This window comes from Pezoporus occidentalis, unplaced genomic scaffold (genome assembly GCF_034315485.1).
Source record: "Pezoporus occidentalis ecotype Australia unplaced genomic scaffold, CSIRO_AGI_Poc_V1 ctg32, whole genome shotgun sequence".
Lineage (NCBI taxonomy): Eukaryota > Metazoa > Chordata > Aves > Psittaciformes > Psittacidae > Pezoporus > Pezoporus occidentalis.
In genome coordinates this window covers 840,105-853,536 of record NW_026915158.1, presented here as the reverse complement: position 1 = coordinate 853,536, position 13,432 = coordinate 840,105, and the positions used below count along the sequence as shown (strand labels likewise).

Sequence of the window (13,432 nt, the reverse complement as noted above, 5' to 3'; positions counted from 1 at the left end):
TCAGCTAGTAACTGAAAACAGGAAAAAAAAAAAAACAAACAAAAAACAAAGCAACAAAAACCCCAAATCCAAACCTATTATTGACCAAAAGCTATTCTCCATTTCTGAGGAAGAAAGTGATTACTGCCTTGACAATATAAGACCTACGCTCCTCTTTATCAACCTGCAGGACACAAGACTGCATAAGGAGTAATACCCTTGTCTTCTCCAAGAACCTTAAACAGGACAAGACAAATCCAGATTAATCAAAAGGAAGTCACCCGTGAAAGACAAAGTGTAACTGTTCTTCAGGCTTCAGGGAAGATCATCTGGTAGATACTAGGTTGACTTTGGAGCAGCTATGATGAGCTTAAATTCTGTTTCATGGTATCAGTGCTGCTTGCTGCTGTTGAAAGGAAATGTCACTGGTGATCCCAACCAACACAGCACAACCTGAGGCTACAGATATGAATGGTTTTGTCTACCAAACCAGAATGCAATAACAAACCCAGAATTTTTTCTTAGTAAAACTATTAAGGTTGAAGACTAAGTAATCCCTAGGACTTTGGGACCCAGGAAAAAGAAGTAAAAAAAAAAAAATAAATAAGAATTAGTTCCTTTAAAGTGATTAAATGCAGAATTGTGATGGGCCGCAACCTAAGAGTTAACAGTGCCAGCCACAAAGATACACCTTATCAATGAACCACAGGAAGCCTTACAAACAAGTTTGTCCTGTTTGGTAGATTGCTGGGAACTAATGAAAGGCATAAGCAGGGGTGGTTACTTCAGTATCAGCAGTTCAAATCTTTATGCTTGGTTTTTCTTCCTAGCCTTATGAAATGACTGATCTCTGAGAGAAAGCAGAAACACCTGGGGTGAGACATCCTCCTCTTTTCATTCATACCAGATCAGGCCAAAGATTGATCCAGGTCAGCATCTTGTTTCCAGCAGTGGCTGTCATGAACAGATACATAGCAAAGAATAGGAATAGGACAAGCATACACAATACTCCCTCCTGCTGCCAACCACACTCCAACTATTTTTAATTCAGGTTACTTCCTGAGACAGATGTGATTTTGTGTATTCAATATTCCGCAGTCGACTCCTCTTCAAGATACCTCACCAGTATTGCCTTTCAGCCTATCTAAACTTTGAACAAGAACAGAAGATTCTAGCTTATGTGATCTACAGACTTTCATAAGTCTGTGAACATGGCAACATCTAAGGTATAGCTCCTTACATCAGCAATTTTGATGAGAGAGACATATAGAATGCTTCAATGAATCTTTCTGAAAGAAAACTCTAAAAGAGTCCACTGTGGACCAAACTAAAGTTTCAGACTGTCAGTAAAATAAGTTTTTAACTTTCCTTGATTTTTGTCAGATGTTGCCCTACAATTCCCTGAAGCACCTTCTCTAGTTGAGGTAAGAATGCATCTCAAATTTGCAATTATTCTAAGATTTGTCTGAACATTGTTATTCATAACAAACACAAGGAACCAGAGTAGCAATGAACTTTCCAATCTTTTTTACTGATTTTTATGAGTGAGCATGTGCATAGCAATGTATTAGCTAGCAGACAAAACAAGAGGTTAGAAAGTTCTGATTAACAGCTAGCCAACTGTCACAGTAACCCAAGATACTAGTTTTAAGAATCAACTTAAAATTCCAAAGGTTTGTTGGTTTTTGGTTGTTTTTTTTTGTCTTCCCCCCCCCCCCCCCCCCCCCCCCGCAGGCCACCAGGAGAGGAATTAAGACGCAGAAAATCAAAATATTACAAATTCAAGAAGAAAAGCTGCAGCGAAAGAGGGGAGAAATTCAGACATTAACTGTACAGTATATTCTAAACAATGTGGTTTATCTAGGCTGTTAGATTATGCAGATGTTAAATCTTGAATGAAATCTAATAGAAGTAAGTCTTAACTTACTCAATAACATCTTCCAAAAAGAAAAATATCTCTGGCAAACAACCACACTAATCTGTAAAGTGCAGTCATTTCATTGCTTATTAATTTCTACAATTTTATTTGATCTTTCATCATCCCTGTAAAATAGGGGTGGAATAATTTTACAGTGTATTTTAAATAATAGCAAACAATGCAAAATTGAACAGCCTCTGGAAAAGACAACGTAAATGCGTATTTGCCTTGACATGGTGAAAGTACATAGGAATATAGTAACCTATATATAAGGCATTAAAATTCACACAAGAAAAAGCAGCCACTGAAGTGGAATTTGGACTTATTTTTGGCTATTTATGCAGTGAAGAAAAGCTCTGAGGAGTAAGAGTGCAGCAGTGGTTGCAATAGTGTACAGATATAAATAAAGCATAAGGCAATAATATCTGTTCGAGTTCAACAAATGCAGCTGAAAAAAGAAATTACTTTCAAGAAAACAGTGTCTGCTTTCAGGTCTGAAGCAGCAAGTTAAATACAGGAAACATGAAAACAAGATGCAAAGCAAAAACCAGCAATGCAGAATACTGTCCTAACGCAGCTGTGTAATGTTACATAAGCAAAATGTAGCCTCTGTGTGCTACATGAGCTAATGACTTCCTCTCTCCCTTACTGAAAACCCACATTCTACCAAACAGGTAAGAAATATCTCTCTCCCATCATTTCTGTGATTAACCCAATTCACTTCAGGACAGGGTTTCACAATACAAAGCTTTTGGCAGCAATAGCAGGAACACAAGTACATTCTTGTAGCACTCCATTCCTGCTTCTCCCTGCCCTTGTGCCCTGCATGTCAGCTCCTCAATCAGGAGGGCACACATCCATACAGACTGTGCTGTGAACCACAACACCACACCAGAGAATAGGTTTAGCTTTTAAGAAGGCCAGCCAAAAGAAAAAACAAAAACAAAAAACTTTTTTGCCCATAGGTGAGCCTGTAAATTGCTAAAAGGGTTTAGATTATTTGTTTTCCAGAAGATAGGTAGGTGCTGTGTACAGTCAAAAGCATCCTTCTATTATAGGTATCTTTTATTTGGAGGACAGAAGCAATTTGTCTTCATTATCTTTAAGCCAAGGCAGACCACAGCAGCAAAATTTGATAGTGGTGCCCAAAACTCGAAATGTCAATTCAGTCAATCATCCAGGTATGAAGTCACCTACTAGAATGCTTCTGAAATCAGATTATTACTCTTTCTTTCCATCTCACAAATACACTAAATGATACCAAAGAGAGATACAACTCTGAAAACGGTGATGTTCCCTTACAGAAGCACCAGACAGTTACTGTGGACAAGGTGCGCCTCAACAGGTATCTTAAAAAGAAGCACTTCAGTCATTCAACTCTCTAGGGTTTGAGAAAAGACCACAGTCCTGAATTTTATCTTCATGCTGAGGCACTGAATTTGTCGCAGGTACATGGAAGTTTTCAAATCCTGTCAAGGATGTTTTCTCAGATCTAAGAAAGATCTAAGAAAGATTATCACTGTTTTAGTCCTATATAAAAAACTTTGCTACTCCCTGCCATGCAAAGAGGAACGTAAGATCCCATGACGGTGCCCAGTATCAGCAGTCACTGCAACAGCAGTTTAAATATCTCACATTCTCACTGTCAGGCCAAGTTACCATTCCACGTAAAAGAGCTGTCAGTTATCTAGAAATTGTGGTCATCTTGATCAGTTTTGAGTGAGATGTCCAAAACAAAGGCTACCATCTCTGTAGGCCTTTAAAACTACATGGTGAATATAATGTTATCGTCTCACACAATAGCCTTGTATAGCTTTCTTAAAAAAAAAAAACAAAAACCAAAAAAACATATATATTACATACATGTGTATGCTAAGACCTACTGGTCTTTCTCCAGCTTGAGACATGTAGTCAGATGTTTTGAGGACTAGGAACACACTCTACAGAGCAGCTCTCAAGTGTTCAACAACCAGCTGAATGGATGGAACTTCTCTGATTATATTAATACACCCTTGTTGAGAGCAAGAGAGACAAAATACTCCTTTGTTTTCTGTCAAGATATCTGCTGATCAAAGAGATATACAATTCAGGCCCAGAGCAAGAATAGGTAACAATACAAGCTTGTTTATTTTGCTGGAAAAGTTTCACATATTCTACTCCAATATTAATACATCCAAAACAGGCTCAGCAAGGTTTGATCCAGTATGTGCACTCAGTGCTTAGTTTGCTGAGGCTTTGTTCATACCAGAATAGAGGATAGTACCTTGCTGGGTGTTTGTGTCACACTGACCCAACCAGTACAGAAGCTTTTCCAAAGAATAAAAGGTTCTCCACAAAAGGTGCACAGAGACACAGAGAAAAAACACTTTTGAAGACCGACATGTTTTAATTTAGCAGCCCCTGTTTACATGAAGAGATTGCATGGTGACAGTAAAAGATAATTAAGATATGCAAGCTTTTCTTGACTAAGTGAACTGTACACACATGAAGCACTAGAGTAAGATCTGAATAAGCAGTATGCAAGAAAGTGTAACATAAGGCCTAGTGCTCCAAGAACAAATAGCTGGGCAACCACTCCCTACAGTCAGATGTAATTAGTAGTGTAGAGAATTAGCAAAACACTTTTTCATACCTGTAGTGTCTTCTGATTCTTACTGAAATTATTTGCCTTTCTAATATTTTTTGTCAAATCAAGGGCTTGTAGTCTTTCCATTATACACTGATTACTGTTTATACAAAAGACTGCACTAAGTGCAGTCACTGATTAATGAAGTGGACTGACAATAATTTGTGATATATTTAGAATATGTCTGAGATGAATTTTCTTCATGGTAAATGAGATTCCCCACAGGAGAAAAAAAGATATCAGAAAAGTATTCTTATTTCTCTCATGTTCAGTAATGTGTGTGTATGTCTGTCTGTTGTTCCACTATGATGATACTTCAAAACCTTGTTTCCCATGTTAATTACAAACTTCATTAAATAAAAATACTAGATGACAATTTTAATCTGGACTTCATAATAGAGCCTATAGTGGTTTTTTTTTTCTGATAGCAAGTTCTCATACAGAGAAGGTTAATGAGATTTAAATTGTTTGTTACAAGTACATGAGCCCATGTACTAGCTACATAGTGAAGAGCAGTAAAAAAGATTAACTATACACCAAATCATGCCTATTTATTAGTCATCCTAATGAATACCTACAAATTATTCTGCAATAAAGTTATTTTAACAAATTGGAGAACAGACATATGTCAGTTACTGTGACAATTGCAGCTTACTGTCAAGCAATTCTAGTAATTATTTAAACTGATGATTAGATATCACATCAGCTGAGATATTTTAGAATTCCTTGAACTTCCAGTATGGAAATTTACTGTGTATAATTACATTACTGAGAAATATCCATGCAGTAAATGAATACGCAGATCTCTATTTAGCAACCATAATGCATCTATATTTACTAGCTCATCTGTTTACACTGTTCATGCTGTTTGCAGAAGGCCATTAGCCTTAATTTTCAACTTGTTTTCTAGTAAAAAAGTCAAATTTACAAGAAAGGAGTGAGAACTGCTAAAAAAACTAACAATATTAAAAGAGTTTTCTAGGGTGCTTAGTTCAAAGAGATTACAGCCCATGACTACAGCTCCCAGCAATGATTCTTAAAGACTGTCAACTTGATTCCACAAATAAAGTCAGCAAGAAAATACGAAAATCCTTTTAAAATACCATTTTTCACATAATTCTCTGGTAAAAACAATTTTGTAAAGTCCTGTGCTTTTTTTTTGTTGCTACAAGCTATAGACAAAGCCAGATAGTAATTTAAAGCTCATTAGCAAAATTACCTAACCTCACACTATGACCATTTCTTGCTCTACTTAAACTGCACAGAAGTTGAGCAGCAGCCATTTTTTTTTCAGAAACTTTTGCTATCCTTTTTGATACTAGCATAGCTGGTCCAAGCTCTAGTGTATTATTAAATAAGCTTTCATCAATGCACACAAGTTAATGACAGCAATAGTCTAACACATTTTAGGGTAGGAAATCCCACAGACAAAGTGATTTTAAAAGCTAAAGCCCTTCCTTTTGTTTAAGGAAATACGCCTTCCTTCAACTAGCCAGAGAAATTGCTTAATAAACCTACACTTTTCATCTTGCAGAAGGAAGCTGAAATATACAGCATAACTCAGAAAAATCACAGCATAGTTGAAGTATTTACTGCTCCTTATTAATCACTGAAAAAGTTCCCTCTAGCAATTACAAATCAAACAATAAGATATTGAACTTCAGAAAACAGAAACATGGTCAAAGAAACAGTAAAGCAGAAAAGACATAAAATTAGATGGAGTAAAGAAAAAGAAATGGAAATCTAAGGAATGATTATACCAGGACAAAAATTTAAACTTAGGTTCTTCAAATTTCCCCAGACATTCATGGCTGTGGTGCCCATATCAGATGCGAGTAGGCACATAATGATGCTCTCAGAGACAGCAGTAACAGAGGGTAATGGTATCCCAACAGTTCTCCTTAGGCACGAAAGCCATAGCTCCCATGCTAAAATGTTCACTTCCTTTATGGTCAACGTTGTAGAATCATTCCCAATATGAAAGAGAATTTCACACCACCTCAAAGGAAGAAAGTTATTTAGCTATGGAAAACCTGGGTATAGCAATATGGCTTGCCTAAAGCAACAAGAAATCTTGTGCAATTTGGGACACTTCTAAGTTTTGTAGAAGACAGAGTCCAGTGATAACACAGAGTCTTTACAGCTCAAACCTACTTAAGCAAAACAAAATGAAACTTCAGTTTTAAACCTTGAAAATGAAGCTACATAAAAGGCCATAAAATTACTCCAACTAATAAGAGTGATGAAAAACTCAGTATTCCAGTAATTTGGAATGAATTCTGTTCTCTTGATATTCTGCATAATTCTCTTGATACTCCATATAAAAGTTTTAAGAGCATTTGCTGCAGAAAAGCAGGATCTATCCAGACAGACAAGTTTATGACTGACTGTCAAGAAAGAGAAAGCAGAACAATTTACATCAGAACACCGTAAGAATCAGTTCTCAGGTACAGCTAAAAATTCTGCCAACTTTTCAAGGAAAGCTTTAGAATGTGCTGATAATACAACCAGAATTACTAAAATGCCTATCTATTTTTTCACTGATTCATCCCTGAATAGACACAGGATTAAAATTGTTTTCAGTAATAACTAGAGGATTCGAATTTTTATCTATGGGCCTCACAGAACAATGTTTCAGTAGAGCACTATATGATTAGGTGGATGATGGACAAACATACATACACATTTCCCACTCTCCAAGTCAGATTTCTAAGAAAAACATACAGACCAAAATAAGTACACGCAATTCCCAGCAGTCAACATTCAGAATTATTTCTGAAAGCACTCTGTCATTTTCCTAGATTTGTTTTCCACTAAATCAGAGCCAAACTGACCAGCCAGTCCAACTGAACACTGTTTGAATTAGTCTGTGAAAAAAGCCTGGACTTAAAATATCCACACTATCCAGAAAATAAACCCAGTAACAATCTGTGTCTAATATCTCAAACTGCAGCACTCACGTGACAAAGGACTGAGCAGTAGTACGAAGAAAACGGGAAGAATCCTCCCTATGACAGCAGAGTCACTTAGCCATTATTTTGATGTTGAAAGAATAAGGTAATTAGCATATGTCTGTCATTATGCATAAACAGAAATAACCAGTCCACTGATTCTATGTCCACTATTCCCGTGATAAACAGACAAATCTGGGCTCTTCAGGGTTGTTTCTATCAGAAATACAAGACTGATGCAGTCTCCTTTTTATGGAATGAGTCATCTGTCTACATCTTGAAGAAAAACTAGAACCTCATCAACTGCTGAAAGGAGTGGTACTTGTAATTATAAAGGCAGGTAAAGAAATTGCATAAAATATTTAAGTGATTACCTCTCCTATAAAGACAACCATAACACAGTCCAGTTTTTCTTCAGGGGACAGCTTATCAATAAGGGAGTGGAGAGTTTCTGTAAGGTAAGACTTGACTTTTCTTTTCACTGTAGGTATTCCCATTACAATGGAAACTGAAATCAAACAAACCAGAAATGTACTTTCAGTGATTGAAAACAAAAATCTTACCTAGCAATGAAGCACTGCTTAAGAAATGCAGAGTTAATAGATGGAGATAACAGTAATTAAAAAGAGTTTAAAAATATACCACCCATCATCAGGAGCATGATTAACATAATCGTCACCAACACTTAGAGAAAACAAGCAAACAAAAAGAAAGTAATCCTAGACATGCCAGATCATTGTATACGTGCAGTGGATTGACCCCGGCTGAACACCAGGGTTCAACTCTACGTCCTCCTCCCCAGCAGTTCAGGGGGATGGGGAAAAGGGTTGTGGTCAGTTCACTACATGTTGTCTGATGCTCCTTCCTCCTCAGGGGAGGACTCTTCACATCCCCCGCGTGCTCCAGCATTGGTCCCTTCCATGGGGTGCAGTCCCTCAGGAGCAGACCGTTCCAGCATGGGTCCCCACAGGATCACAAGTACTGCAGTACTAGGCTCCTCTCTTTGGGTCACAGGTCCTGTGCCAGGAGCCTGCTCCAGCCTGGGCTTCCCATGGGGTCACAGCCTCCTTTTGGCATCCACCTCCTCCAGTGTGAGGTCCCCCATGGGCTGCAGGTGGGCATCTGCTCCACCATGGACCTCCATGGGGTGCAGGGGCACAGCCTGCCTCACCACGGGCAGCACCATGGGCTGCAGCAAAATCAGAGAATCATAATAATTAGGGTTGTGAAGGACCTTAAGATGATCTAGTTCCAACCCCCCTGCTGTGGGCAGGGGCACCTTACGCTAAATCATATCACCCAAGGCCACATCCAACCTGGTCTTGAACACTGCCAGGGATGGAGCATTCACAACTTCCCTGGGAAACCCATTCCAATGCCTCACCACCCTAACAGGAAAAAATTTCCTCCTTATATCCAATCTAAACTTCCCCTGTTTAAGTTTTAACCCGTTACCCCTTGTCCTATCACTACAGTCTTTAATGAAGAGTCCTTCCCCAACATCCCTGTAGGCCCCCTTCAGATACTGGAAGGCTGCTACGAGGTCTCCACGCAGCCTTCTCTTCTCCAGGCTGAACAGCCCCAACTTTCTCAGCCTGTCTTCATACGGGAGGTGCTCCAGTCCCCTGATCATCCTCGTGGCCCTCCTCTGGACTTGTTCCAACAGTTCCATGTCCTTTTTATGCTGAGGACACCAGAACTGCACACAATACTTCAGGTGAGGTCTCACAAGAGCAGAGTAGAGGGGCAGGATCACCTCCTTCGACCTGCTGGTCACGCTCCTTTTGATGCAGCCCCGGATAAGGTTGGCTTTCTGGGCTGTGAGCGCACGCTGCCTGCTCATGTTCATTTTCTCATCGACCAACACCCCCAAGTCCTTCTCCACAGAGCTGCTCTGAATTTCTTCTCTGCCCAGCCTGTGAATCTCTGCTCTGGCACCTGGAGCGCTTCCTGCCCTCCTTCTGCACTGACCTTGGAGTTTGCGGGGCTGTTGTTCTCTTGCATTCTCACTCCTCTCTCTGGCTGTAGTTGCTCCTGTGCTGTAACTTTTTCTCCTTTCTTAAACGTTATCCCAGAGGTGCTACCAGCATTGCTGATGAGCTCGGCCTTGGCCAGCAGTGGGTCAGTCTTGGAGCCAGCTGGCATTGGCTCCATTAGACACAGGGAAACCTTCTAGCAGCTTCTCATAGAAGCCACACCATACTCCCCGCACTACCAAAACCTTGCCACAAAATAGGTAACAATGAACAACCATCATATCAATCAGATAAGGTGCACCAAGACTAACAGTGATTAAACTCTCCAACTCAGCTTTGTTTTCAAACTGGCATAACCATTCTTCACTATTCAAGTATTTAACTTCTCAGAGGTCTTCTTTTAAAATGACACCAGTGAAAAACTCTTACTTTCCTTGCACCTGGTTTGGGTTCTTCTAGAAAAACAAGTCCAGGTCATCAGGATCATCCAGAAGTTCCTCACTGAAATCTCTTATCCCTGTTAAAAGCACCTCGAATGCAAAACAATCTGGCCCCTGCTACAACAATATTAACACTACCTTTCAGCTGCCCATTTAACTTCCATGTTCCTTAAATTTCCCAGAGTCTTTCTTTTGTACCCTACCCCATAGCCAGGACTGACTACCTAATAGGACACAGCAGACAGCAGCAAGAATACAGTGAAAGGATAAAACAGACTTCATTAAGTCAGCACCAGCATTCTGAGCCATTTATGTGAAATAATTTACCACATCATGAATATATAAACCCAAACAACTATTTAAAGTGTTGTTTATCCTTCCTTACAGAGCCTGGCTCACCTAGCAACTACACATTAGCAAGCTCTGAATTTTTAAAACAAACACTCAAAAAACACAGTGACCAGGAAAGGGGAAAGTGAGAAAATAACTTTTAACTCAGAATTTCCTCCCTCTTTTTAATAAACCTCATTCCAATTTCTATTTTACAATTTCAAACTTCTGTCATATATTCCCAGTAGGATACAATACAGGCTTCACTTAAAACAATAAAGGAATATATGTCTCTTCCTTCCTGAATAACAAGATTGAAATAAACAGTGTCAGAAAAATAACCCTGTGGCTTGAAACCCACACATTTGTCACACAGGCATGCCTTCTGTTAAAAGAAGGACCAATCAAATGTACTGAAGTAATGAATAAAATTACAGGCCAGAAGTAATTAATGCTTCCTTCAAAAGCAAGGAGGGGGGAAAGAAAAGAGAAGGATCTAGTGGACAATAACATGAACCCTTCAAGTCAGATGGTACAAACAGAAACAAGGATTCATTAGTGGGGCCTTCAAGCTTAGTCACACACACCTATGCTTTGAGGTATTGGTTGGGCTTTATACGATCTTATAGAGCTCCACGAGTGGGATTCAATGGAGCTATTCTAATAATCAAGGCTCAGAATTTGTGAACATTAGGTGAAACAAAAGAAAAAGGCGGGGGGTAGATCAGCAGTACTGCAGCACAACACTGATTTTTTAATCCCCTTCAGTGAATGTCTACATTTTATCATCCAATTATATTGGATTATCCTAGTTCTCCCAACTCTAAGCTATACATTGTTCAAAAAACCAGAAACATCAACTCCAAAATAATTATATCCATGCATGATTGCCCCACAAATCTGAAAAGCCAAAGGGATATGTCCATTAGCAGTTCAGAATCTGTAATGCCTGAGCTTTGTTCCTTTTTACTTAGTTACAAAAAATTCATCCAAACTAAATGCTTCTTAATGTGCACCTTAACATGGCATGAGCTGTGACTGAGATTATGCAAAAAATAAAGTGAAGTCAAACTCCTTTCATCTTGGATTCAGTGTGAATTCTAAGAGATATCAATATCACACAAGTGAAATGAGATGTCCTTGATCGACCAAGGAATGCAGGAAATTACATTACTAAAACTAGAAAGTCCTCCAGATATCAAACATAAAATAAACATCTTATCAGCATACCTCCTGTCCTTCCAAGGCCAACCTGCACAGAAGGTTGAAGGCTTCCTTCATTTTTCAACAAATGAGGCAAATGGTAATAGATATTTGGCACTTGAAGAGATTTTCTACTTGTTAGCTCTTTTAACAATTTCAGCGTCTCATCTGCAAACATACATGAAATCAGTGATGCAGAAAACAAATAATATGAAATTTTATGCAGTGGTAAATCGTCCAAAATTCCAAACTTGACCCTGACTGAGAAACAGAACAAATGATACATTTTACTGAGGCATTATATTTCTTTTACAAAGGAAGTATTTTCCTCTTTTATTTTTTAATAAACAACGGCTGAGATTATTTTGCACCAAATAACCTTGCTACAAATATAGTTAATACTTACCCGATCATATAAGACTTAGTGTGTAATCACAGAAGTAAAGAATGCTCCATTTAGTTACAGGTTTCATTGTTTGGGGTTTTTCTGGTTTGGTTCAAGGTTTTTTACCCCAAAATGAATCAAAATGGGAGTCTTACTTACCTAGATAAATTTTTACTTACGCTTACAGAGCACATCACCATGTAGTGATGCTACTGCAGATAATTTTTCAGAGCTACAAATACATATTGGAATACACTGCACATGCAGATAACAAAACAAAACCAGCATTAAATACACAATTGAGATTTTGAGTGTTTCTGTAATAAAATAAATCCTAACGTGAAATTAATTTAGTCCATTAGAGTACTTAAATAATTCTCACTCTTTCTCAAGTAACTGCCTCACAGGATGTCCAGGTGGCTCTCAAAGTTGCAAATAACAGTTTTTAAATTCCCCTGCTGTACGTGTTGATTTTCTTACATCAAGTGTGAAAATGACTCCTATTTCAAACGACAAATATGATAGCATATGGAACTTTCAAAACTTATGGGCTTTATAATATCAAGTTAAGTAAAAAACTGTACCCAAGGTTTCCAAGATAAAACTGAATTGTGAAGAAGTGAGAAAAGTAATGTTATAAATGTCATTCCTCTCAGATTCTGAGTGTAGCTTCTACAAAGATAGAAGGGTTTTGTTGTGGAGTTTCGTTTGGTTCATTTGGGGCTTTATTAATATTTAGATATGAGTTAAAGTAAATTTCTAACCATTAAAAATCTTGAAAAAAAGCTTTGTAAACAGATGCCATATGTAGAGATGCTTATTTTTATAGATTCTAATACAGCTACGTTTTACTTTTCCTGTTACCCATTTCCTTTAGCATCAACTGCAAAACCTGGATTAAAAATTCTGTCAAAGTATGACAGCGTTTTATGAATGAGTAACCATCTACATAAAGGAATTTTTTCAGCTTCAAAGATAGCAAATATCACATAGTAATATGTATACTTAAGTACATTAAACTTAATTTAAAAGAAAAAAAAACCAAACTATCTAATATTAAGTTCTGAGTACAAAAGCTGAGGAACTCAGACTTCAGCTGACTTCCCATCATGGCTCCACACGGAGAAAAAAGGATATTCCAGCTGGGATCCAGACATAGTAGAATATTAAAAATGTGAATCAGTAACTTCAGTTGCATAGAAGAGAATAACTCCCTGTAACTATAACATCTAAAAGCATACGAAATCATTTTTAGAGATTAATGTGGTAATAAATCATAAATCCAGTATCAAAACAACTTGACCTCCTCTATGACTGTTTGCTTTAACAGTAAAAAACACACAGACTATGCTAAATGTACTCTTTATCCACACCATTCCTGGAGATCCAGGGAACTACGGGGATCAGGCTGGACAGTTAATCAGTGTCAGACAGAACAAAAAAAAAAATTAAAAATCCATACAAAATTGCAACCCACAGCGCAAATGCAAGTAGATTCAAAAAAAATTGATCCAGGTTTTTTTATTCGCAAAACTCTCTGGGTTTATATTCCTCATTAAGCAAATACAGTGAAATTTCTGCACCCTACAAAATCAGACCTCTTGCCAGAAAGCTTGTATTTGTT

At 38.0% G+C, this 13,432-nt stretch overlaps 1 protein-coding gene across 1 annotated transcript in view; it reads right to left on the bottom strand.

Annotated features, from left to right (window-relative positions):
* The window catches only part of MGAT4A (alpha-1,3-mannosyl-glycoprotein 4-beta-N-acetylglucosaminyltransferase A), a 79,979-nt gene that overhangs the window by 33,637 nt on the left and 32,910 nt on the right, over nt 1–13,432 (bottom strand). Inside the window, exons 4-5 of the mRNA XM_062628558.1 lie at nt 11,451–11,591; nt 7,849–7,982 (exon numbers count right to left, since the gene is read on the bottom strand). Of these exons, the coding sequence (XP_062484542.1) occupies nt 7,849–7,982; nt 11,451–11,591 (275 nt within the window). The remainder of the gene's footprint in view (nt 1–7,848; nt 7,983–11,450; nt 11,592–13,432) is intronic.